Source organism: Thalassophryne amazonica, chromosome 22 (assembly GCF_902500255.1).
Source record: "Thalassophryne amazonica chromosome 22, fThaAma1.1, whole genome shotgun sequence".
Lineage (NCBI taxonomy): Eukaryota > Metazoa > Chordata > Actinopteri > Batrachoidiformes > Batrachoididae > Thalassophryne > Thalassophryne amazonica.
Window position 1 is genome coordinate 30485992 of NC_047124.1, and position 23244 is coordinate 30509235.

Here is a 23244-nt window from a genome sequence, read left to right on the forward strand (position 1 = left end):
CGGCTCAGTGCACACGACGTGTCACATTAAAAAACGCAGAGACCACAGCCAGCGCGCCGCATGACTACAAGCCAACAGTGCAACAAATACGCCACTTTCAGTCACGTATCACCAAAAATACGCCGTAACAAAGGCCGTTTTGTCGGTTATTACGGCGAACATTAAAGACTTCTTCTTCGTCTACATCATCTAATTTCTTTTTTTTTTTTGTAAATACGTTTATCTCCTTGTTGATTTTAGGCATTTTATGCTCCTGTTATAGGGAAGTGATGGTAGTGCAGTGATAAAGTATCTGTCTGTTAATCAGAGCTTTTGTAAATTTTAGGTTCGAATCCTGCAGGTGGCATGTATTTTTTTGTGTTTTTCTCCACATCAGCGGCGCGATGTGGTGTAACATGTCCCAGCTAGTTTTTATTTTTGTTTATTTTTCCTGCAACAGCAGCACAATGTGGTGCAACACGTTTCAGCTGCTCGCACTGTGTTCTTGCATGTGCTCAAGCATGCACAAAACCGTCACGGGTGTGTCATGCACGCCTGTGCGACCGTGCATCCCTCACAACAGCAAATGGAATGTTTCATGGTTCCCATTTCGTGTTTGATTCTTGGATTTTCTTCCGGTTTCTGTGTCTTTTGTGTTCTGTGTGAAGGGGCCCTAAGGGATGCACCACCTGAAGAAAGACAATCATTGGAACAACAAGTTACAAACTTTTTATATCAAAAAGGTGTTGTCATCCATCAAGACACAATATCAGACTGTTATACTATTCCAACTAAAGATAGAAAAAATAAACTATCTAACATTGTTATACGATTTACAAGCAGAAAATATAAATATGAGTTATTAAGACAGGCAAAGAATTTGAAAGGAACGAGTGTCTATATAAATGAGCATCTAACAAAAAAAAATGCAGATATTGCTAGGGAAGCAAGACTACTAAGAAAACAGAAACATATTGTTGCTACATGGGTCTGGAATTGTAGGGTGTGGATTAGAGTGAAAGAAGGAACAAACGGTATACAAATCAAAAACATGGAGGACCTTACAAAATACAGACCTGAATAGACAATCAAATATAACCTCTGTTGGTAATTGGACCAACAAAAAATCAGATCAAACATGGAAACAGAGGATAAAATATATGACATAGACACTAATATTGATGAAAGTATATTTGACTTAAAAACGATTGGTTGTGAGTATTATACAGTAGAACAGCTGAATAGTGAAAAAATTGCAGAAGATACCCTGTCACTCATACATATAAACAGTCGAAGCTTGTATTGTAAAATGTCACAAATAAAAGATTATTTAAATCAGTTTAAAAATAGATTAAGTATTGTTGCAATCACTGAATCTTGGCTTAAAGATGATCTCATGGATGAAGTTCAAATGGAGGGATATGAGCTGTATTTTGTAAACAGAAGATATTAAAAAGGCGGTGGTATTGCTCTGTATACAAAAACAGATCTGATGTGTACAATTGTTGAAGAAATGACAATTATGAATGATGTCATAGAAATTGTAACAGTGGAACTTGTACATGAAACATCTAAGAATATTTTAGTTAGTTGTGTATACAGAGCACCAGATTCTTGTGTTGTGAAATTTACAGATAAAATAATTGAATTATTCCATCAAATTAAAAACAAAACGCTTTTTATGTGTGGGGACTTTAATATTAACATAGAAAGCTCCAGCTGCCAAAGATCAAGTGATTTTGTGAATACAATGTATAGTTTGGGGTTATTCCCCTTGATAACAAAACCAACCAGAATTACATCGCAAAGTGCAACGGTAATTGATAATATATTTACAAACAGAACAGATGAAATTATCAAGAATGGGATCTTCATGACAGATATTAGCGACCATTTACCAATTTTTTCAATATTTAAATATAAAAATAGGTTCAACAAAAAAACTGATATAAACTTTAAAAGAGATAAGTCAGTAAAAGCCTTAGAGGCATTAAAATATGACCTTAAAAATCAAAACTGGGAAGAAGTTTATGTCAGTGATGTTAATGTAGCATATAACTCATTTATGAAAATATTGATGAAATCATACAATAAAAATTGTAAATTAATTGAAATTAGTAAGAAAAGAGTAAATAAACCATGGCTGACAAAGGGAATAAAAAATGCTTGTGCAAAGAAAAACTATTTATACAGGTGCTTTTTAAAATTGCAAACAAAGGAATCAGAACATAAATACAAAAAATATAAAAATAAACTATTAACAATAATTAGGAAACAAAAAAAAGATTATTACAGTGAAAAACTAAATAAGAGTAAAGATAATATGAGGGTAACATGGGGAATTATAAAAAGTGTGATTGATAGTGATGGAACGAAAGAAACTATTCCAAATTACTTTGTTAAGGAAAATAAAGAGATATATGATATAAAAGAAGTTGCAAATGGGTTTAATGATTATTTTTCAAATGTAGGGTCAAGTCTGGTGGGAAATAAACCAATAATAGAAGATAAATTATGTACACTGGTAAATACGGTCAATAGTATTTTCCTGGACAATGTGGAAAAAGATGAAATAAGAAATATTGTAAAAAACTGTGTAAGCAAAAGATCAACTGACCATGAAGATTTAGACATGATGACTGTAAAAAGTATAATAGAAATTGTTATTGAACCATTTACTTATATTTGTAATCTGTCTCTGTCAACTGGGGTTTTTCCAGATGAAATGAAAATTGCTAAGGTAGTCCCATTATATAAAAATGGAGACAAACATAATTTTTCTAATTACAGGCCAGTATCATTGCTTCCACAGTTTTCTAAAATTATGGAAAAAGTTTTTGTAACAAGATTGGATAAATTTATTGAGAAACATCATATTTTAAATAATGCTCAGTATGGATTCAGAACAAAACATTCGACAGCTATGGCAATTATGGAACTAATAGAGAAAATATCAACAACAATAGATAATAAGGATTATTTTGTAAGTATTTTTATTGACCTGAAAAAGGCTTTTGATGTTATAGACCACTCAAGATTGCTCCACAAGTTACAACAATATGGAATAAGAGGTGTTGCACATCAGTGGGTAAAAAGCTACTTAGAAAATAGAAAACAGTTTGTTCAGATAAATAATACCAAATCAGAATTGTGTAACATTATTTATGGAGTACCACAAGGATCGGTACTTGGACCCAAACTGTTTATTTTGTATATCAATGATTTTGTGAATGTATCCAATGTGCTTGGCAGCATTTTATTTGCTGATGATACAACGCTGTTTTACTCTGGATCAGATATACAGGAAGTAGCACAAGTGATAAATACAGAGTTGGAAAAAGTTAAACATTGGTTTGATATAAACAGATTGTCACTAAATATTAATAAGACAAATTTCATATTGTTTAATGATAGAGCGAAAGAAAATAATGTGTCATTACAAATCAATCAATCAATTTCAATTTTTTTTTTATATAGCGCCAAATCACAACAAACAGTTGCCCCAAGGCGCTTTATATTGTAAGGCAAGGCCATACAATAATTATGTAAAACCCCAACGGTCAAAACGACCCCCTGTGAGCAAGCACTTGGCTACAGTGGGAAGGAAAAACTCCCTTTTAACAGGAAGAAACCTCCAGCAGAACCAGGCTCAGGGAGGGGCAGTCTTCTGCTGGGACTGGTTGGGGCTGAGGGAGAGAACCAGGAAAAAGACATGCTGTGGAGGGGAGCAGAGATCGATCACTAATGATTAAATGCAGAGTGGTGCATACAGAGCAAAAAGAGAAAGAAACAGTGCATCATGGGAACCCCCCAGCAGTCTACGTCTATAGCAGCATAACTAAGGGATGGTTCAGGGTCACCTGATCCAGCCCTAACTATAAGCTTTAGCAAAAAGGAAAGTTTTAAGCCTAATCTTAAAAGTAGAGAGGGTGTCTGTCTCCCTGATCTGAATTGGGAGCTGGTTCCACAGGAGAGGAGCCTGAAAGCTGAAGGCTCTGCCTCCCATTCTACTCTTACAAACCCTAGGAACTACAAGTAAGCCTGCAGTCTGAGAGCGAAGCGCTCTATTGGGGTGATATGGTACTACGAGGTCCCTAAGATAAGATGGGACCTGATTATTCAAAACCTTATAAGTAAGAAGAAGAATTTTAAATTCTATTCTAGAATTAACAGGAAGCCAATGAAGAGAAGCCAATATGGGTGAGATATGCTCTCTCCTTCTAGTCCCCGTCAGCACTCTAGCTGCAGCATTTTGAATTAACTGAAGGCTTTTTAGGGAACTTTTAGGACAACCTGATAATAATGAATTACAATAGTCCAGCCTAGAGGAAATAAATGCATGAATTAGTTTTTCAGCATCACTCTGAGACAAGACCTTTCTGATTTTAGAGATATTGCGTAAATGCAAAAAAGCAGTCCTACATATTTGTTTAATATGCGCTTTGAATGACATATCCTGATCAAAAATGACTCCAAGATTTCTCACAGTATTACTAGAGGTCAGGGTAATGCCATCCAGAGTAAGGATCTGGTTAGACACCATGTTTCTAAGATTTGTGGGGCCAAGTACAATAACTTCAGTTTTATCTGAGTTTAAAAGCAGGAAATTAGAGGTCATCCATGTCTTTATGTCTGTAAGACAATCCTGCAGTTTAGCTAATTGGTGTGTGTCCTCTGGCTTCATGGATAGATAAAGCTGGGTATCATCTGCGTAACAATGAAAATTTAAGCAATACCGTCTAATAATACTGCCTAAGGGAAGCATATATAAAGTGAATAAAATTGGTCCTAGCACAGAACCTTGTGGAACTCCATAATTAACTTTAGTCTGTGAAGAAGATTCCCCATTTACATGAACAAATTGTAATCTATTAGACAAATATGATTCAAACCACCGCAGCGCAGTGCCTTTAATACCTATGGCATGCTCTAATCTCTGTAATAAAATTTTATGGTCAACAGTATCAAAAGCAGCACTGAGGTCTAACAGAACAAGCACAGAGATGAGTCCACTGTCCGAGGCCATAAGAAGATCATTTGTAACCTTCACTAATGCTGTTTCTGTACTATGATGAATTCTAAAACCTGACTGAAACTCTTCAAATAGACCATTCCTCTGCAGATGATCAGTTAGCTGTTTTACAACTACCCTTTCAAGAATTTTTGAGAGAAAAGGAAGGTTGGAGATTGGCCTATAATTAGCTAAGATAGCTGGGTCAAGTGATGGGTTTTTAAGTAATGGTTTAATTACTGCCACCTTAAAAGCCTGTGGTACATAGCCAACTAACAAAGATAGATTGATCATATTTAAGATCGAAGCATTAAATAATGGTAGGGCTTCCTTGAGCAGCCTGGTAGGAATGGGGTCTAATAAACATGTTGATGGTTTGGATGAAGTAACTAATGAAAATAACTCAGACAGAACAATCGGAGAGAAAGAGTCTAACCAAATACCGGCATCACTGAAAGATTCCCCATTTACATGAACAAATTGATGGAATGGATATACAAAGGGTAAAAGAAATGAAATTTTTAGGAGTCATGATTGATGAAGATCTTACATGGAAGTCACACATAAATTACATAAAAGGAAAAATAGCGAAAGCCATTGCTGTTTTTCATAAAGTAAAATATTCATTAAATAGTTATGGTTTATTAACATTGTACAATTCATTGATTGTCCCATATTTAACTTACTGTGTAGAAATCTGGGGATCAACATATACAACCTATATACAACCTTTATTTATTTTGCAGAAAAGAGCTTTAAAAGTGATTAGTAACAGTGGTTTTAGAGATCCATCTAATCCATTGTTTATTAAGTATAGGGTACTTCAATTTCATGATTTAGTTGATTTGAAAATATTACAAACGATGTACCAAGTTAATAAAAATACTTTACCAACAAACATTCAAAATATGTTTGAAAAAAGAGTAAGTAGTTATAAATTGAAAGGAATAGAAGTCTTTAAAAAACCAAGATTTAGAACCAAAGTAAAGGAAAGGAGTATTGCAGTAAATGGTGTCAAATTATGGAACAATCTTAATAAAGAAATTAAAGAATTAAGGTCGCTTAAATTATTTAAAAAACATATTAAATTAGATGTATTAAGTAAGTATGAAACTATGAAGTAAGTCAGTGGGCTGCAAGAAAGTCAAAAAAAAAAAAAGTAAACTGTTAATAATGTTTGGAGTGTCTTATGTTTAAATGTAACCTGTCAGTGATGTAATCTATTAATTAATGGTCATAATTATGAAATGGGTCAGTGGTATGTGACAAGTTAAAGAAATGCAATCTGTTAAATAATGTTGACTATGATGCTGGATATTGAAAGATTGTATTGTTAAAAGGGGCAGAAATCATAAGACTTGTTCTTCTTTCTGCTCCTTTTCATTCTGGTATTGTGGTGCTTTTGTTTTTTGCTTTTCTGTTTTTCTTTTAAATGAATGAAATAAATATTAAAAAGAAAAAAAAAATGTCAATTTCCAAGTGCACCAGTTGTTTTTAATTCTTTTATTTATTTCAATATCTAAAAACACATATTTTTAGCATTTGGCTGCCAGTAAAATGGCCCCAAACTGAATCTCAGTTACCACTGTGAGTGAAAGGCAGATATTTGCCTTAAATTACTGAGACACCAACCTTCTATTTGCGCTAATCGAACATGTTAAAGACTAAAACCATCCATTTTAACCTTTGGCTTCCTATGAAATGGTGCTAAACTGCATCTCAGTTACCACTGTAATTAGAATGCAGATTTTTGCCTTAAATTTCTCAGTAATCCCAAGTTTCTATGTACCCCAAGTTGATTTTTGTTTTTTAACGAAATAACTATAAATGGCTATTTTAATGGTTAAATGGCCTCAAGCTTTATCTCATTAACCACTGAGACTAAAAAGCACTTTTTGGATTTAAATTCATATTATTATTCGTAGCTTTGGAGGCCAGGCTGGGCGAATTGGAGACTCGGCTCCGCACCGTGGAAAATTCTACAGCTAGCCAGGCCCCTGTAGTCGGTGCGGACCAAGGTAGCTTAGCCGCCGTTAGTTACCCCCTGGCAGATCCCGAGCAGCCGGGAAAGCAGGCTGACTGGGTGACTGTGAGGAGGAAGCGTAGTTCTAAACAGAAGCCCTGTGTACACCGCCAACCCGTTCACATCTCTAACCGTTTTTCCCCACTCGACGACACACCCGCCGAGGATCAAACTCTGGTTATTGGTGACTCTGTTTTGCGAAATGTGAAGTTAGCGACACCAGCAACCATAGTCAATTGTCTTCCGGGGGTCAGAGCAGGCGACATTGAAGGAAATTTTAAACTGCTGGCTAAGGCTAAGCGTAAATTTGGTAAGATTGTAATTCACGTCGGCAGTAATGACACCCGGTTACGCCAATCGGAGGTCACTAAAATTAACATTAAATCGGTGTGTAACTTTGCAAAAACAATGTCGGACTCTGTAGTTTTCTCTGGGCCCCTCCCCAATCAGACCGGGAGTGACATGTTTAGCCGCATGTTCTCCTTGAATTGCTGGCTGTCTGAGTGGTGTCCAAAAAATGAGGTGGGCTTCATAGATAATTGGCAAAGCTTCTGGGGAAAACCTGGTCTTGTTAGGAGAGACGGCATCCATCCCACTTTGGATGGAGCAGCTCTCATTTCTAGAAATCTGGCCAATTTTCTTAAATCCTCCAAACCATGACTATCCAGGGTTGGGACCAGGAAGCAGAGTTGTAGTCTTACACACCTCTCTGCAGCTTCTCTCCCCCTGCCATCCCCTCATTACCCCATCCCCATAGAGACGGTGCCTGCTCCCAGACTACCAATAACCAGCAAAAATCTATTTAAGCATAAAAATTCAAAAAGAAAAAATAATATAGCACCTTCAACTGCACCACAGACTAAAACAGTTAAATGTGGTCTATTAAACATTAGGTCTCTCTCTTCTAAGTCCCTGTTGGTAAATGATATAATAATTGATCAACATATTGATTTATTCTGCCTTACAGAAACCTGGTTACAGCAGGATGAATATGCTAGTTTAAATGAGTCAACACCCCCGAGTCACACTAACTGTCAGAATGCTCGTAGCACGGGCCGGGGCGGAGGATTAGCAGCAATCTTCCATTCCAACTTATTAATTAATCAAAAACCCAGACAGAGCTTTAATTCATTTGAAAGCTTGACTCTTAGTCTTGTCCATCCAAATTGGAAGTCCCAAAAACCAGTTTTATTTGTTATTATCTATCGTCCACCTGGTCGTTACTGTGAGTTTCTCTGTGAATTTTCAGACCTTTTGTCTGACTTAGTGCTTAGCTCAGATAAGATAATTATAGTGGGCGATTTTAACATCCACACAGATGCTGAGAATGACAGCCTCAACACTGCATTTAATCTATTATTAGACTCTATTGGCTTTGCTCAAAAAGTAAATGAGTCCACCCACCACTTTAATCATATCTTAGATCTTGTTCTGACTTATGGTATGGAAATAGAAGACTTAACAGTATTCCCTGAAAACTCCCTTCTGTCTGATCATTTCTTAATAACATTTACATTTACTCTGATGGACTACCCAGCAGTGGGGAATAAGTTTCATTACACTAGAAGTCTTTCAGAAAGCGCTGTAACTAGGTTTAAGGATATGATTCCTTCTTTATGTTCTCTAATGCCATATACCAACACAGTGCAGAGTAGCTACCTAAACTCTGTAAGTGAGATAGAGTATCTCGTCAATAGTTTTACATCCTCATTGAAGACAACTTTGGATGCTGTAGCTCCTCTAAAAAGAGAGCTTTAAATCAGAAGTGCCTGGCTCCGTGGTATAACTCACAAACTCGTAGCTTAAAGCAGATAACCCGTAAGTTGGAGAGGAAATGGCGTCTCACTAACTTAGAAGATCTTCACTTAGCCTGGAAAAAGAGTCTGTTGCTCTATAAAAAAGCCCTCCGTAAAGCTAGGACATCTTTCTACTCATCACTAATTGAAGAAAATAAGAACAACCCCAGGTTTCTTTTCAGCACTGTAGCCAGGCTGACAACGAGTCAGAGCTCTATTGAGCTGAGTATTCCATTAACTTTAACTAGTAATGACTTCATGACTTTCTTTGCTAACAAAATTTTAACTATTAGAGAAAAAATTACTCATAACCATCCCAAAGACGTATCGTTATCTTTGGCTGCTTTCAGTGATGCCGGTATTTGGTTAGACTCTTTCTCTCCGATTGTTCTGTCTGAGTTATTTTCATTAGTTACTTCATCCAAACCATCAACATGTTATTAGACCCCATTCCTACCAGGCTGCTCAAGGAAGCCCTACCATTATTTAATGCTTCGATCTTAAATATGATCAATCTATCTTTGTTAGTTGGCTATGTACCACAGGCTTTTAAGGTGGCAGTAATTAAACCATTACTTAAAAAGCCATCACTTGACCCAGCTATCTTAGCTAATTATAGGCCAATCTCCAACCTTCCTTTTCTCTCAAAAATTCTTGAAAGGGTAGTTGTAAAACAGCTAACTGATCATCTGCAGAGGAATGGTCTATTTGAAGAGTTTCAGTCAGGTTTTAGAATTCATCATAGTACAGAAACAGCATTAGTGAAGGTTACAAATGATCTTCTTATGGCCTCGGACAGTGGACTCATCTCTGTGCTTGTTCTGTTAGACCTCAGTGCTGCTTTTGATACTGTTGACCATAAAATTTTATTACAGAGATTAGAGCATGCCATAGGTATTAAAGGCACTGCGCTGCGGTGGTTCGAATCATATTTGTCTAATAGATTACAATTTGTTCATGTAAATGGGGAATCTTCTTCACAGACTAAAGTTAATTATGGAGTTCCACAAGGTTCTGTGCTAGGACCAATTTTATTCACTTTATACATGCTTCCCTTAGGCAGTATTATTAGACGGTATTGCTTAAATTTTCATTGTTACGCAGATGATACCCAGCTTTATCTATCCATGAAGCCAGAGGACACACACCAATTAGCTAAACTGCAGGATTGTCTTACAGACATAAAGACATGGATGACCTTATCAGGTTGTCCTAAAAGTTCCCTAAAAAGCCTTCAGTTAATTCAAAATGCTGCAGCTAGAGTACTGACGGGGACTAGAAGGAGAGAGCATATCTCACCCATATTGGCCTCTCTTCATTGGCTTCCTGTTAATTCTAGAATAGAATTTAAAATTCTTCTTCTTACTTATAAGGTTTTGAATAATCAGATCCCATCTTATCTTAGGGACCTCGTAGTACCATATCACCCCAATAGAGCGCTTCGCTCTCAGACTGCAGGCTTACTTGTAGTTCCTAGGGTTTGTAAGAGTAGAATGGGAGGCAGAGCCTTCAGCTTTCAGGCTCCTCTCCTGTGGAACCAGCTCCCAATTCAGATCAGGGAGACAGACACCCTCTCTACTTTTAAGATTAGGCTTAAAACTTTCCTTTTTGCTAAAGCTTATAGTTAGGGCTGGATCAGGTGACCCTGAACCATCCCTTAGTTATGCTGCTATAGACGTAGACTGCTGGGGGGTTCCCATGATGCACTGTTTCTTTCTCTTTTTGCTCTGTATGCACCACTCTGCATTTAATCATTAGTGATCGATCTCTGCTCCCCTCCACAGCATGTCTTTTTCCTGGTTCTCTCCCTCAGCCCCAACCAGTCCCAGCAGAAGACTGCCCCTCCCTGAGCCTGGTTCTGCTGGAGGTTTCTTCCTGTTAAAAGGGAGTTTTTCCTTCCCACTGTAGCCACGTGCTTGCTCACAGGGGGTCGTTTTTGACTGTTGGGGTTTTACATAATTATTGTATGACCTTGCCTTACAATATAAAGCGCCTTGGGGCAACTGTTTGTTGTGATTTGGCGCTATATAAAAAAATTGATTGATTGATTGATTGATTTAAATGACTTACTTTAAAAGTTTGAATTGATCCTAGTTCTTTTTTTTCCATGAAATATGCAGAGAATACCTGGTTTGTCATTTGACCAAAATGGAAAAGACCCAACCTGTATATAAGTAACCAATCAACTGGAATGCAGATTTGGTCTTAAATTACTCAAGGAGTCCAGCTTTCCATTTGATTGAACTAAGCAGTTATTTTCGTAAATGCCCAGAAACGACCCTTGATGCCACTGAAAGGGTCCCTTGCTGTATCTGAAATACCTCAGGGGGTCCACATTTATTTTTTCTTTCAGTAGCAGATCAGCCAAATTGTTTCACTACAGAGATAAACCCAACAGAATGTAAATAATCACAATTTATATTGACATATTATGCAAGTTAAATGGTTTCCTGCATCGGGAACAATCTAACACCAATATTCAAATGATACACAGTCAAAATAAATCTTCTGAAACTAATTTGTCTTGTTAAAAGATGTTTAGACTCGAGCCCAACTGATACTGATACCTATATTGGGGAGAGAAAAAATTTTAAATTCTGACTTAAATTATAATAAGTCCTAATATTTCATTATCAGAACTTTATAACAAAGAAATGTAACTGAGGCTTGATATTTCACAGTTTCAACATGAACTTTATTATAAATACTTGTAAATATGACCAAAAACCAACCAAAGTACATCACACTGCCATTATGCTGCCTTCACTTGGATTCACCATCTTCTCGTCTCCTCAACTTCTCATCTGCTTTTGCCCTGCCTAGCTGGCAGCAGAGCCCTGTACGTCTTACCGTCAAATATCCACTCTAATTGAAAATGAATAGCAGCTGCTCGCTTTGCCTCCGTCTCTTGTAGCTAATGTGACCAAGGGGTGACGGGGTCCCAGCCATGCTTGGCAGCATTTTAAAGAATGCCCCTGGAGTGTCCTTTCCTGGACAAACAACATAACGCCACAATTTCCACCAGCCAAAGTGTTTTTTCTGCATTATTTATTCAGTAAAATCAAACCGTTTCATATCAGCCAAAGCAACTCTGACACTAATGTGTTTGTGAAAAGCTCATTTCGGCCAATTTCATCAGCCATCTGATATATCAGTTGGGCTCTAGTTTAGAACATTTCTCTCAATTGTCAAATTCTGTGCATGTGAGTTTGTCCATACAGGCAGTGTTACAGGAAGTCACAGTCCAGTGCAGCCAAGCTCAGGGCCACTGCAGCCCAATAGAAAAGAAAAGCAAGAGCTAGAGAAAGAAAAAACGAGGCTGCAAATATGCAAATACAAGCACACTTGAAGTTTAGAAGGGAATTTGGATTAGTTGCATGCCTGTTTCCCATATTGTGTGTGTTGTGTGTCACTTATAGCTTAATGTCACCTCACATATAGACGGATTTTCAAAAATCCCTGTCATTTTGTCAGCTGTTGTACATATTTTCCTTTCTTTCACTCGTGTCTAGACAGGCAGACAGATCCACTGGCCCTGTGCACACAGTTAATAGCAGACTGAGTGAGATGATAGAGAAAGGTCACCTTCTTACCACTTACCCAGGCAGCCTGGAGAAGAAGTCACAGCTCACCACGGATGCAGCAGCAACCTCACTCTGCGTTTTCTCCTCCTTTCTGCAGCGATGACCTTTCTCCAGACTCGTCTGTGGGGGAGGAAGGGAAGGGAGGAGAGGGGGAGCCACAGAGTGAGGTCCAGACACAGCCACAGCCCCATCAAGAGCAGAAAGGTTCGCCTGAGACGCAACCACCGGCTCAGCAGCATCCTCAGTCTGAGCAGCAACCCCGGGCTCAACCTGAACCCGAAGCCAAACCTGAGCCAGAACCTGAACCAAAAGTCCAACCTACCCTGGAGCCTGAACCCCAGCCCCAAGTTGTGGCTCCAAGCGAGGAAGCAGCGCCGGATACCCCTGACACTCCAGACACCCCTGAAGAGTCGACGCCTAGCGGAGAGGAGCCAAAGACCGGCGAAGAGGAGAATCAAAAGACGGAAGTGGCTGAGACAAACTCAAAGCAAGAGGGAGAGGACGCGCAGGCCGAGCGCCAGGTGGGCGAGGCAGCGCAGGAGGAAGAGGAAGAAGAGGAAGGGGGAGGAGCAAAAGGAGGTGGGGCGGGAAGGAGAGCCAGCTTGCACCACACAGCCTCGCCTTTGAGGGTGCAGCGCAACGGCGTCGGCTCGCACTCCGCCACCTCCGACTACGAGCTCTCACTTGACCTCAAAAATAAGCAGGTAGGGTTGTGTTGGGGTGACGGGTTGGTGTACTGTTTGGGTGAAGGGGGTGGGACAGGTTGGCTTGTGTGTATTGTACGTCTTGTGGTTTGACACGTGCGTGATGTTCAGTTTCTTGAAACCTTTTGCACAGAGGCCAAAGACGGTGTTTGAACACATCAAATTTAATTGTGTTGTATGCTTTGGGCTATGATAAATGTATAAACTGACAGAGAGCTTCCTGTTGGTCATTATCTCCAATCATCGTCATCATCATGTCAACATTGTAATGACCATCCAAACAGGGTTTGGTCTTTTACTGTATATGGGTTATGATTTTACTGTTTCTACTGTTATTGCAAGTTTCTGAAAGTAAAGTGAGTCATATCCAGTGGTGGGTACAGTTAAACTAATTAGCGAATAGCTAATAAGCAAAATCAAGTATTTTGTTGGCAGAACAGCTTCCCAGCTAACTGTGAAAATCAATGTAGCTTCCACTGCATTTCGCTCTGTAAACATTTCCTTGAATAAAGTTTAACGTAAACTGTAAAATTGTAGGTTTGTTCATGTTGGCTAAGGCAACAAGCATTAATTCAATGAGACAGAAACGCTAATTAGCGTATTACAATTTTGCCATGTTTATTTTTCTTTCCTAATATTTCTTATTTGTTTAATTCTTTTTGTACTGTGAATAAGCTGCATTTTGAATAAAAGCTCATGTTTGACTTCAGTTTGTTCACTTATGTAAGTCATCATCTGATCTTAGCATACTAAATCTGTTTGGGAACCTCCATATTTGCACATTAACATTTTAGAATTTCAGCTCTTTAGATCGATGTTTCACGGTTTTAGGGCCAAAAACCAAGCAAAAGCTCAATTTATATCATCAAAGTTAACAGCTGACAGGTGATTGTGTGAACAGGAACATTATCAAGTTAAAGTTCATGTTAGCGGTTATCAAAGCTAACTTTAACATTAGCTGTGCCCACCATTCCACGTATCTACCAGAAATTCAGGTTCATGACTTTGTTATACCAAATTCATCATTAAATAGTTCTGTTAAACATAAAGGGATATAATTACTATATAAAGAGCTTTTTAATTTCCGTACTGGATTACGCAACATTTGCTGTAAAGCTAAAACTAACTTTATCCAAGTACTTTTTGAGACCAGTGTCTCTACGACATATGGCAGCCTGCATTGTTGTTGTGTGTACATTTCCATGTTCTTATTGTTGTGTTCTCATAACACTGTTTATCAGGAACACGGAAATTATTGTGTAACCATTTCAAGAGCCATCGAATATTCACCAACCATTTTCACTCTCATCCATCCACCAAACCATGTTCAAATCATGGATCTTCAAGCAGGTAAGACAGCGCTGTTGTCCTTGCTGGTTTTCTTTGAAAAAAAAAAATGCAAGTCATGATGGAATTCTTTGTCAGATTTCCTAAAAATAGTGAGGTTTGCGGATTTTCCTCACATCTCAGTATAGATCGGTGGGAACTTTGAGCTTGGGCTACTCAATGGAGATAGTTTTGTCTAAAGGGTAGTCATCTTCTTTCAAATCTGGTACATTAAACGAAGACAGAAAATTGAAGCTAAAGTATTTTGCTTTGCGTAACCGTCAGCTCACTTTCTGTCTCGTTCTTGTCCCACCTCAGGGTCTTTACACCTGACTCCCTCACACCTGCATTTGCACTCTTTTATCTTACACCTGAAAGTCACGTCATTCCGCTATCTCCCTGTCAACGGCGCTGGAGATATGCGATCAGGTGGATTGATCTTCTGTCTGCACAGCTGGCAGCGTAGTGGCTTGATGGATGAACATATCAATGTCAGGGAAATGTGATCTGTGGGACGATACTGCGATTGCGGTGAGACTGTGAACTCACTTCTTGTCGAACGCTCAACCTGTCATATACTCTGGGGTTTTGTTCTTAAAGGGATCAGGTTCTGAAAATCAGTTTTTATATACTTCTCTACCATCCTTGACATCACACAATTCTCTGTCCGTGCATTTCAGAGTAACTCAACTCTAGACAAAACATAGGCTGGAAACATTTCATGTTAGACTGCTAGGAACATCTGTTTGCTCTGTGACATATGCTTATTGGCCAATCTGCACTTTGTGGATGTGAGATTATTACACTGCTCCTGTTCCGTCGTGTCAAGCAGCAGCTCCTTTCACTTTGAAGCAATGGTCACAAAACAGGTAGTTTCTCAGATATCCAACCATTGAAGTAAGTATTCTACAGGCAGGGGTGCACATAACTGGCAGTCATCGTGCGCATGTGTGCTAAAGATGGACAACAGAGGGAAACACTTTTCCTACAATCTGCCATTGCTTTCCTCTTATGTATGTACAAATAGACATTCAAATGGTCTATTTGAAGAGTTTCAGTCAGGTTTTAGAATTCATCATAGTACAGAAACAGCATTAGTGAAGGTTACAAATGATCTTCTTATGGCTTCGGACAGTGGACTCATCTCTGTGCTTGTTCTGTTGGACCTCAGTGCTGCTTTTGATACTGTTGACCATAAAATTTTATTACAGAGATTAGAGCATGTCATAGGTATTAAAGGCACTGCGCTGCGGTGGTTTGAATCATATTTGTCTAATAGATTACAGTTTGTTCATGTAAATGGGGAATCTTCTTCACAGACTAGGGTTAATTATGGAGTTCCACAAGGTTCTGTGCTAGGACCAATTTTATTCACTTTATACATGCTTCCCTTAGGCAGTATTATTAGACGGTATTGCTTAAGTTTTCATTGTTACGCAGATGATACCCAGCTTTATCTATCCATGAAGCCAGAGGACACACACCAATTAGCTAAACTGCAGGATTGTCTTACAGACATAAAGACATGGATGACCTCTAATTTCCTGCTTTTAAACTCAGATAAAACTGAAGTTATTGTACTTGGCCCCACAAATCTTAGAAACATGGTGTCTAACCAGATCCTTACTCTGGATGGCATTACCCTGACCTCTAGTAATACTGTGAGAAATCTTGGAGTCATTTTTGATCAGGATATGTCATTCAAAGCGCATATTAAACAAATATGTAGGACTGCCTTTTTGCATTTATGCAATATCTCTAAAATCAGAAAGGTCTTGTCTCAGAGTGATGCTGAAAAACTAATTCATGCATTTGTTTCCTCTAGGCTGGACTATTGTAATTCATTATTATCAGGTTGTCCTAAAAGTTCCCTAAAAAGCCTTCAGTTAATTCAAAATGCTGCAGCTAGAGTACTGACGGGGACTAGCAGGAGAGAGCATATCTCACCCGTGTTGGCCTCTCTTCATTGGCTTCCTGTTAATTCTAGAATAGAATTTAAAATTCTTCTTCTTACTTATAAGGTTTTGAATAATCAGGTCCCATCTTATCTTAGGGACCTCGTAGTACCATATTACCCCATTAGAGCGCTTCGCTCTCAGACTGCAGGCTTACTCGTAGTTCCTGGGGTTTGCAAGAGTAGAATGGGAGGCAGAGCCTTCAGCTTTCAGGCTCCTCTCCTGTGGAACCAGCTCCCAATTCAGATCAGGGAGACAGATACCCTCTCTACTTTTAAGATTAGGCTTAAAACTTTCCTTTTTGCTAAGGCTTATAGTTAGGGCTGGATCAGGTGACCCTGGACCATCCCTTGGTTATGCTGCTTTAGACGTAGACTGTGGGGGGGTTCCCATGATGCACTGTTTCTTTCTCTTTTTGCTTTGTATGCATCACTCTGAATTTAATCATTAGTGATCGATCTCTGCCCCCCTCCACAGCATGTCTTTTTCCTGGTTCTCTCCCTCAGCCCCAACCAGTCTCAGCAGAAGACTGCCCCTCCCTGAGCCTGGTTCTGCTGGAGGTTTCTTCCTGTTAAAGGGGAGTTTTTCCTTCCCACTGTAGCCAAGTGCTTGCTCACAGGGGGTCGTTTTGACCGTTGGGGTTTTTCATAATTATTGTATGGCCTTGCCTTACAATATAGAGCGCCTTGGGGCAACTGTCTGTTGTGATCTGGCGCTATATAAAAAAAAGTTGATTGATTGATACTTATATTGGTTAAGAACCTACAGCACATCCAGAAAGTATTCACAGCGCTTCACTTTTTCCCCATTTTGTTTTGTTACAGCCTTATTCCAAAATGGATGGAATTCATATGTTTTCCTCAAAATTCTGAAAGCCACTTCTTTATAAACGGCACATGGCAGCCCACTTGGAGTTTGCCAAAAGGCACTTGAAGGACTCTCAGACCATGAGAAACAAAATTCTCTGGTCTGATGAGACAAAGATTGAACTCTTTGGTGTGAATGCCAGGTGTCATGTTTGGAGGAAACCAGGCACCATCCCTACAGTGAAGCATGGTGGTAGCAGCATCATGCTGTGGTGATGTTTTTCAGTGGTAGGAACTGGGAGACTAGTCAGGATTGAGAGAAAGATGAATGCAGCGATGTACAGAAACATCCAGGATGAAAACCTGCTCCAGAGCGCTCTTGACCTCAGACTGGGGTGACGGTTCATCTTACAGCAGGACAAAGACCCTAAACACACAGCCAAGATATCAAAGGAGTAGCTTCAGGACAACTCTGTGAATGTCCTTGAGTGACCCAGCCAGAGTCCAGAGCTGAATCTGATTGAACATCTCTGGAGAGATCTGAAAATATCTGTGCATTGACGCTCCCCATCCAACCTGTTGGAGCTTGAGAGGTGCTGCAAAGAGGAATGAGCAAAACTGCCCAAAGATAGGTGTGCCAAGCTTGTGGCATCATATTCAAGAAGATTTGAGGCTGTACTTGCTGCCAAAGGTGCATCAACAAAGTATTGAACAAAGGGTGTGAATACTTACAGACGTGATTTCTTAGGGTTTTTTTATTTTCCATAAATTTGCAAAAATTTCAAAAACTGTTATGTTTCGGACGCGGTCGGAGCACCGGCCCAGTGTTTGAAAGGACCCAGCATAAAATAAGCAGAGCACGGTTCAAAAGGTAACAGAATTTAATAAACATAACAGTGAGTGAAGTGCTAAACAACTAAAAAGTCCGCGGTCTGGTGAGGTGGAAACACGGCACGCTCTCAACAGCGCAAACGGTCCGGAGCCACAGCAGTTCGGACCCAGCGACCCCGCCGACACCCCCCAGGTGGCCGCGACAAACCAAGTCTGTGAAGAAAGAAAACATGAGGTGAGTCCAACTCCACACAGAGAGACACAACTCAAAAGTGCACGCAATCAGCAAACACTTCCTGGCTTAAATCTATACATCAGCTTCTCACCCTGCAGGCACGGAACAACTCAGTTCAAATCTCCACTGCAGCAGAAGCTGATTAGACAATTAGCATAACGTGACAGCTCACTAACACAAGGTGTGAGGGGCACCAAATCCACTGTCATTACTTCACAAAAGTCACCAAAACCAAATTACCTCAGGAAGTGTGCTGAAGAGCGTGAGACCTCACCCAATCCTCCTTCACAGACTGTGGCGTCAAACCTGGAGCGGTCTCTGCGTCCGTGATGGTGAGATTGTTCTCCCGACGCCGATCTCACACGTCTGCTCACAAGGTCGAGTCTGGCAATCACACACTGTGCATTCAAGGTTTAAATGCAGCAATCTCTGATCAAGACAGAATACACCACAGCTGTGAGTCCTGATGACCTGCACGTGAAAACAAGCCTCAGGTGTTCAGGGTGAGGTCCTAATGCTCAGCCACTCAGTCCTGAATGCATACCACCTGGTGGGAGAAACAGAAAAAACAAAAACCAAGCCAGCCAAACACCCCAGCCCACAACAAAAACCTTTTTTCATGTTGTCATTATGGGGTGTTGTGAGTAAAGTTTTGAGGGAAAAAATACTCAATTTTGGAATAAGGCTGTAACATAAACTGTGGAAAAAGTGAAGCACTGTGAATACTTTCCGGATGTACTGTACTCCCCACAACAGCAAACACTTCCTGGCTTAATTACTAATCAGCTTCCCAACCTGCAGGCATGGAACATCCAGTTCACAAAACTCCACTGCAGTGGAAGCCGATACATGACTAACGTACAGCTCAATATAATAAGGTGTGAGGGACACCACATTTACTGACTGTATAAACGTTAGTCACAAAATCTAACGTACCTTAGGAAGTGTGCTGACGAGCGTGAGACCTCACCCCCTCCTCTTTCACAGACCGTGCATCAAACCCTGGACGTTCTCTGCATCCACTGATGATGAGATGGCTCCCGAGACAACGATCTCACCCATCTGGTCACAAGGTCGAGTCTCTGGCAAATACACACTGTATACTCCAGTCTTAAATGCCACCATGTTCCAATCCATATAGATGCACCACAGCTGTGAGTCCTGACGAGCCGCAGGTGATCAGGGTGAGGTCCTGATAACCTCAGCAACACAGCCACTCAGTCCCAAATGCAAGCCACCTGGAAGGAAAAACAAAAGACAGAAACAAAAAGGCAGCCAGGCCCCCCAGCCATACAACAGTACCCCACCCTCACGGGAAGCCTCCCGGCGACCACACAAACCTGGCCCAGGAGAAACACCCCCCTCCAGGGACCATGGCTGGAAACCGCATCTGCATTCGTCTTCCAACAGAATGGTTGATGTCCTCTCCTCTGGCTGCATCCTTGCCTTTGTTTCAGCCAGTCACTTAGCACAGGTGTGGCCAGGAGTTCTTAAACCTGTGCGGTCAGCCTTTATCCAACCATGTGCGGTCATTAGTCATAAAACAAAAAAGACAAACACAAACAACCAAACCACCCCCCCCTCCCCAGGGGACCGTCCTATCAAACCCCGGGAAGAGGAGAAAAGAAAAACCCCAAACTTAAGCTTACAAATAAAAGCGCTAAAACACCCCCCCCCCCCCCAAACGACATGTAGGGACCAACACCCCCCAGAGGACTTCCCGCCAGCTCCAGGAGTAATAACCACAGCCGAGGTCCCTCTGGGATCCAATGTCACCCACGGGGACTCCCAGCGCCTCCCAGAGGACCACTCGTCAACCCCAGGAGACGCCTCCCCTCATGACCAACGGACCCAGCCCCGGCCGTCTATGGCTAGATGGACCCACAGCCCTTTCCCCCCCAGAGGACACCACAGTCAAACCCTGAGGGCGGAAACTGGGGGGAAAACAAGAAGAGAGAAAAAAAAAACATACAAACAAAACAACCCCAACCCCACCCCCTTGGCGCAGTGGAAACTGGAAGCACGTCCAGTGTCACCAACCGTGACTATACCCCAGAAGCCAACCGGAAGGAGTGGAATAGCGGTTAAGGCAAACAGCACAAACCGGCGCCACTCCTCCGACTTCTACACCAGCCACTAGCTGCGGGTATATCCCACTGCCCCAAACCTCCGCCACGCCGATGGCAGACGGCCAAAGGCGTGCTGAAGCCGGAGGTGGAACAGGGAATCAAACCCCCCCCCAGGTGCAGAGGTCACCCGGGAAACGCCCAGTATAACCAAACTGCACCACTCCAGCAACGCCGACACTACGGCTCACCCGGCTGGAGCCAGAGGAGAAGAGAGGGAAGAAAAAGAAAATACCCCAAACCCCCCCCCCCCTCCCGGGTGCAGAGGCTACCAGGGAAATACCCAGCACAACCAAACTGCACCCCTCCAGCAACGCCGACACTACAGCCCACCCGGCTGGAGTCAGAGGAGAAGAGAGGGCATAACAAAAACAAAAAGAAAAAAAAGAGAAAGAAAGAAAAAAAAAACCCAAGTACCACCCCATCACCCCCCAGGGGACCGTCCCATCAAACCCTGGGAAGGTGCAACAAAAAGAAACAAAAAGAAAGACTAACAGACCAACATACAGGTGTTCGGGTCCTTTTTTTTTTTTTTTTTTCTTCTTAGACAGGCTGCAGGGTCACAACCCCAGACACAAACAGTGGAAAAGAAAAAAATAAATCCCACACAAAAACCAACTCAAAAAACACCCACACGAAATGAACTAACACAAAACAAATCAGTGACGTATACCGTTAAGCTCAAACAAATCGAACACACCTGTTCTAACTTAAGAGCGTAACGGTAATGTGACTAAGTCACCAAAAGAGGGAGCCAAAGTGCTAACAATGAAAAAACCCCCTTTGGTGACAAAAAACAAACGAGCTGCATCTCCGTGCGCAGCTGTGTGCAACACACAACCAAAATGTGCTCAACTAAATAACGCCGGAGCTGATACAACAGACGCAGTAGTTATCTTTATCCGGGGAAACGGGGCTACAACTGTAACACAGGAAGCTCAGCGACCCGTGCCACAGAGCTCCGCCGTGCGCGTGCACCCATCACAGACACACTCTTGCAGCTCCCGTTTAAACCTCTTATCCGGTCGGAGCGTGACGCGAAGCCGTCGCCAGTCACGCTCCACCACGACCCACGGATAAGGCACAAACACAGGAACACGGCTGCAAGAGAGCACAAATCAGTATTCAGCAATGGGTCTCAAACACGCACCATCCGGGCGGAGAGCACCCGCAACTGATCCGGATAACTACTGAACGTCTGCTGCCGCCCTCCCGGCGCGTTACCGTCTCTGCTACCGCTGGGTCCGTGATGTTTGGCCAGAGACTACTGTTATGTGTCGGACGCAGCTCGGAGAACCGACCAGCGTTTGAAGGACCCAGTATGAAATAAGCAGAGCACGGTACAAAGGCTAACTGAATTTAATACATAACAGTGATGTGATACAAAACAACAAAAGAGTGTGCGGTCTGGCGTGGTGGTGATACGGTGCGCTCCCAGCAGCGCTAACGGTCCGGAGCCAGAAGCCGTTCGGACCCAAGGACCCCGCCGACACCCCCCAGGTGGCCGCAACAAACCGAGTCTGTGAAAGAAGGAACCATTATGTGAGTCCACACTCTACACACAGAGAGACCACTCAAAGGTGTACATAAACAGCAAACACTTCCTGGCTTAATTACTAATCAGCTTCCCAACCTGCAGGCATGGAACATCCAGTTCACAAAACTCCACTGCAGTGGAAGCCGATACATGACTAACGTACAGCTCAATATAATAAGGTGTGAGGGACACCACATTTACTGACTGTATAAACGTTAGTCACAAAATCTAACGTACCTCAGGAAGTGTGCTGACGAGCGTGAGACCTCACCCCCTCCTCTTTCACAGACCGTGCATCAAACCCTGGACGTTCTCTGCATCCACTGATGATGAGATGGCTCCCGAGACGACGATCTCACCCGTCTGGTCACAAGGTCGTGTCTCTGGCAAATACACACTGTATACTCCAGTCTTAAATGCCACCATGTTCCAATCCATATAGATGCACCACAGCTGTGAGTCCTCACGAGCCGCAGGTGATCAGGGTGAGGTCCTGATAACCTCAGCAACACAGCCTCTCAGTCCCAAATGCAAGCCACCTGGAAGGAAAAACAAAAGACAGAAACAAAAAGGCAGCCAGGCCCCCCAGCCATACAACAAGGAGCCAACCTCTGTAGTGCTCCTCCATTTGTTTAATTTGTTATTGTTTATCTATTTTTCTTAAAGGTTTGCTTTTAAAATAATAGTTGTATTTGATATGTTATACTATAGCTCTTGTTGAAATTCTACTGTACCTGCATCCATGTAAATGTTGAGAAGGACATTTCAAGAACAAACCTGTTGCTTATAGTAGTAGATGATGACTGAATGTACACAACCAGGGCCCCTTGGATACGGCCACTGTTTTCATCTACTGTATGTCTACTGCCTTCTTTGAATTTTCCTGAGAAGTTTTTCTTCTCTAACTGCTTCATGGGATAGGATAGTGTAGTCTGTTTGCACACTATGGGGTATTAGGCACTATTGAATGCCTATTAAATATTTGGTATTTCCTATGGTCTGGGATGTACTGTTTTTTGGGTGCTATATAGCAAATATTATGAGTATTATGAGATTGATTACTTCCCAGTCAATGATGGTGCCAATATACAGGTGAATGGTGTGGGATGATTGAGACACAGCCAAGTAGCCTGACAAAGAGTCAAACCCATTTGTACATATTAGTAGCTCAACTCCTTATCTCACCTCAGTGCTACGGAATATTTTTGACTTTATGATCTGCCTTGAAGACACCCACAGCTTGCTGAATTTTTGTATACTTTGGGCTCTTTACAATTTTAAATGGCTTCTAAAGTAGAATGAGGATATAATTAGCTTGCTATTTTTATAGC

General features: G+C 41.2%; 1 protein-coding gene across 2 annotated transcripts in view; it reads left to right on the top strand.

Moving 5' to 3' along the window:
• Nucleotides 1-23244, top strand: part of iqsec3a (IQ motif and Sec7 domain ArfGEF 3a) — a 310387-nt gene that overhangs the window by 149016 nt on the left and 138127 nt on the right. For both annotated transcript variants that reach the window (XM_034163070.1, XM_034163071.1), the window contains exon 3: nt 12491-13097. In XM_034163070.1, coding sequence (XP_034018961.1) covers nt 12491-13097 — 607 coding nt within the window. The remainder of the gene's footprint in view (nt 1-12490; nt 13098-23244) is intronic.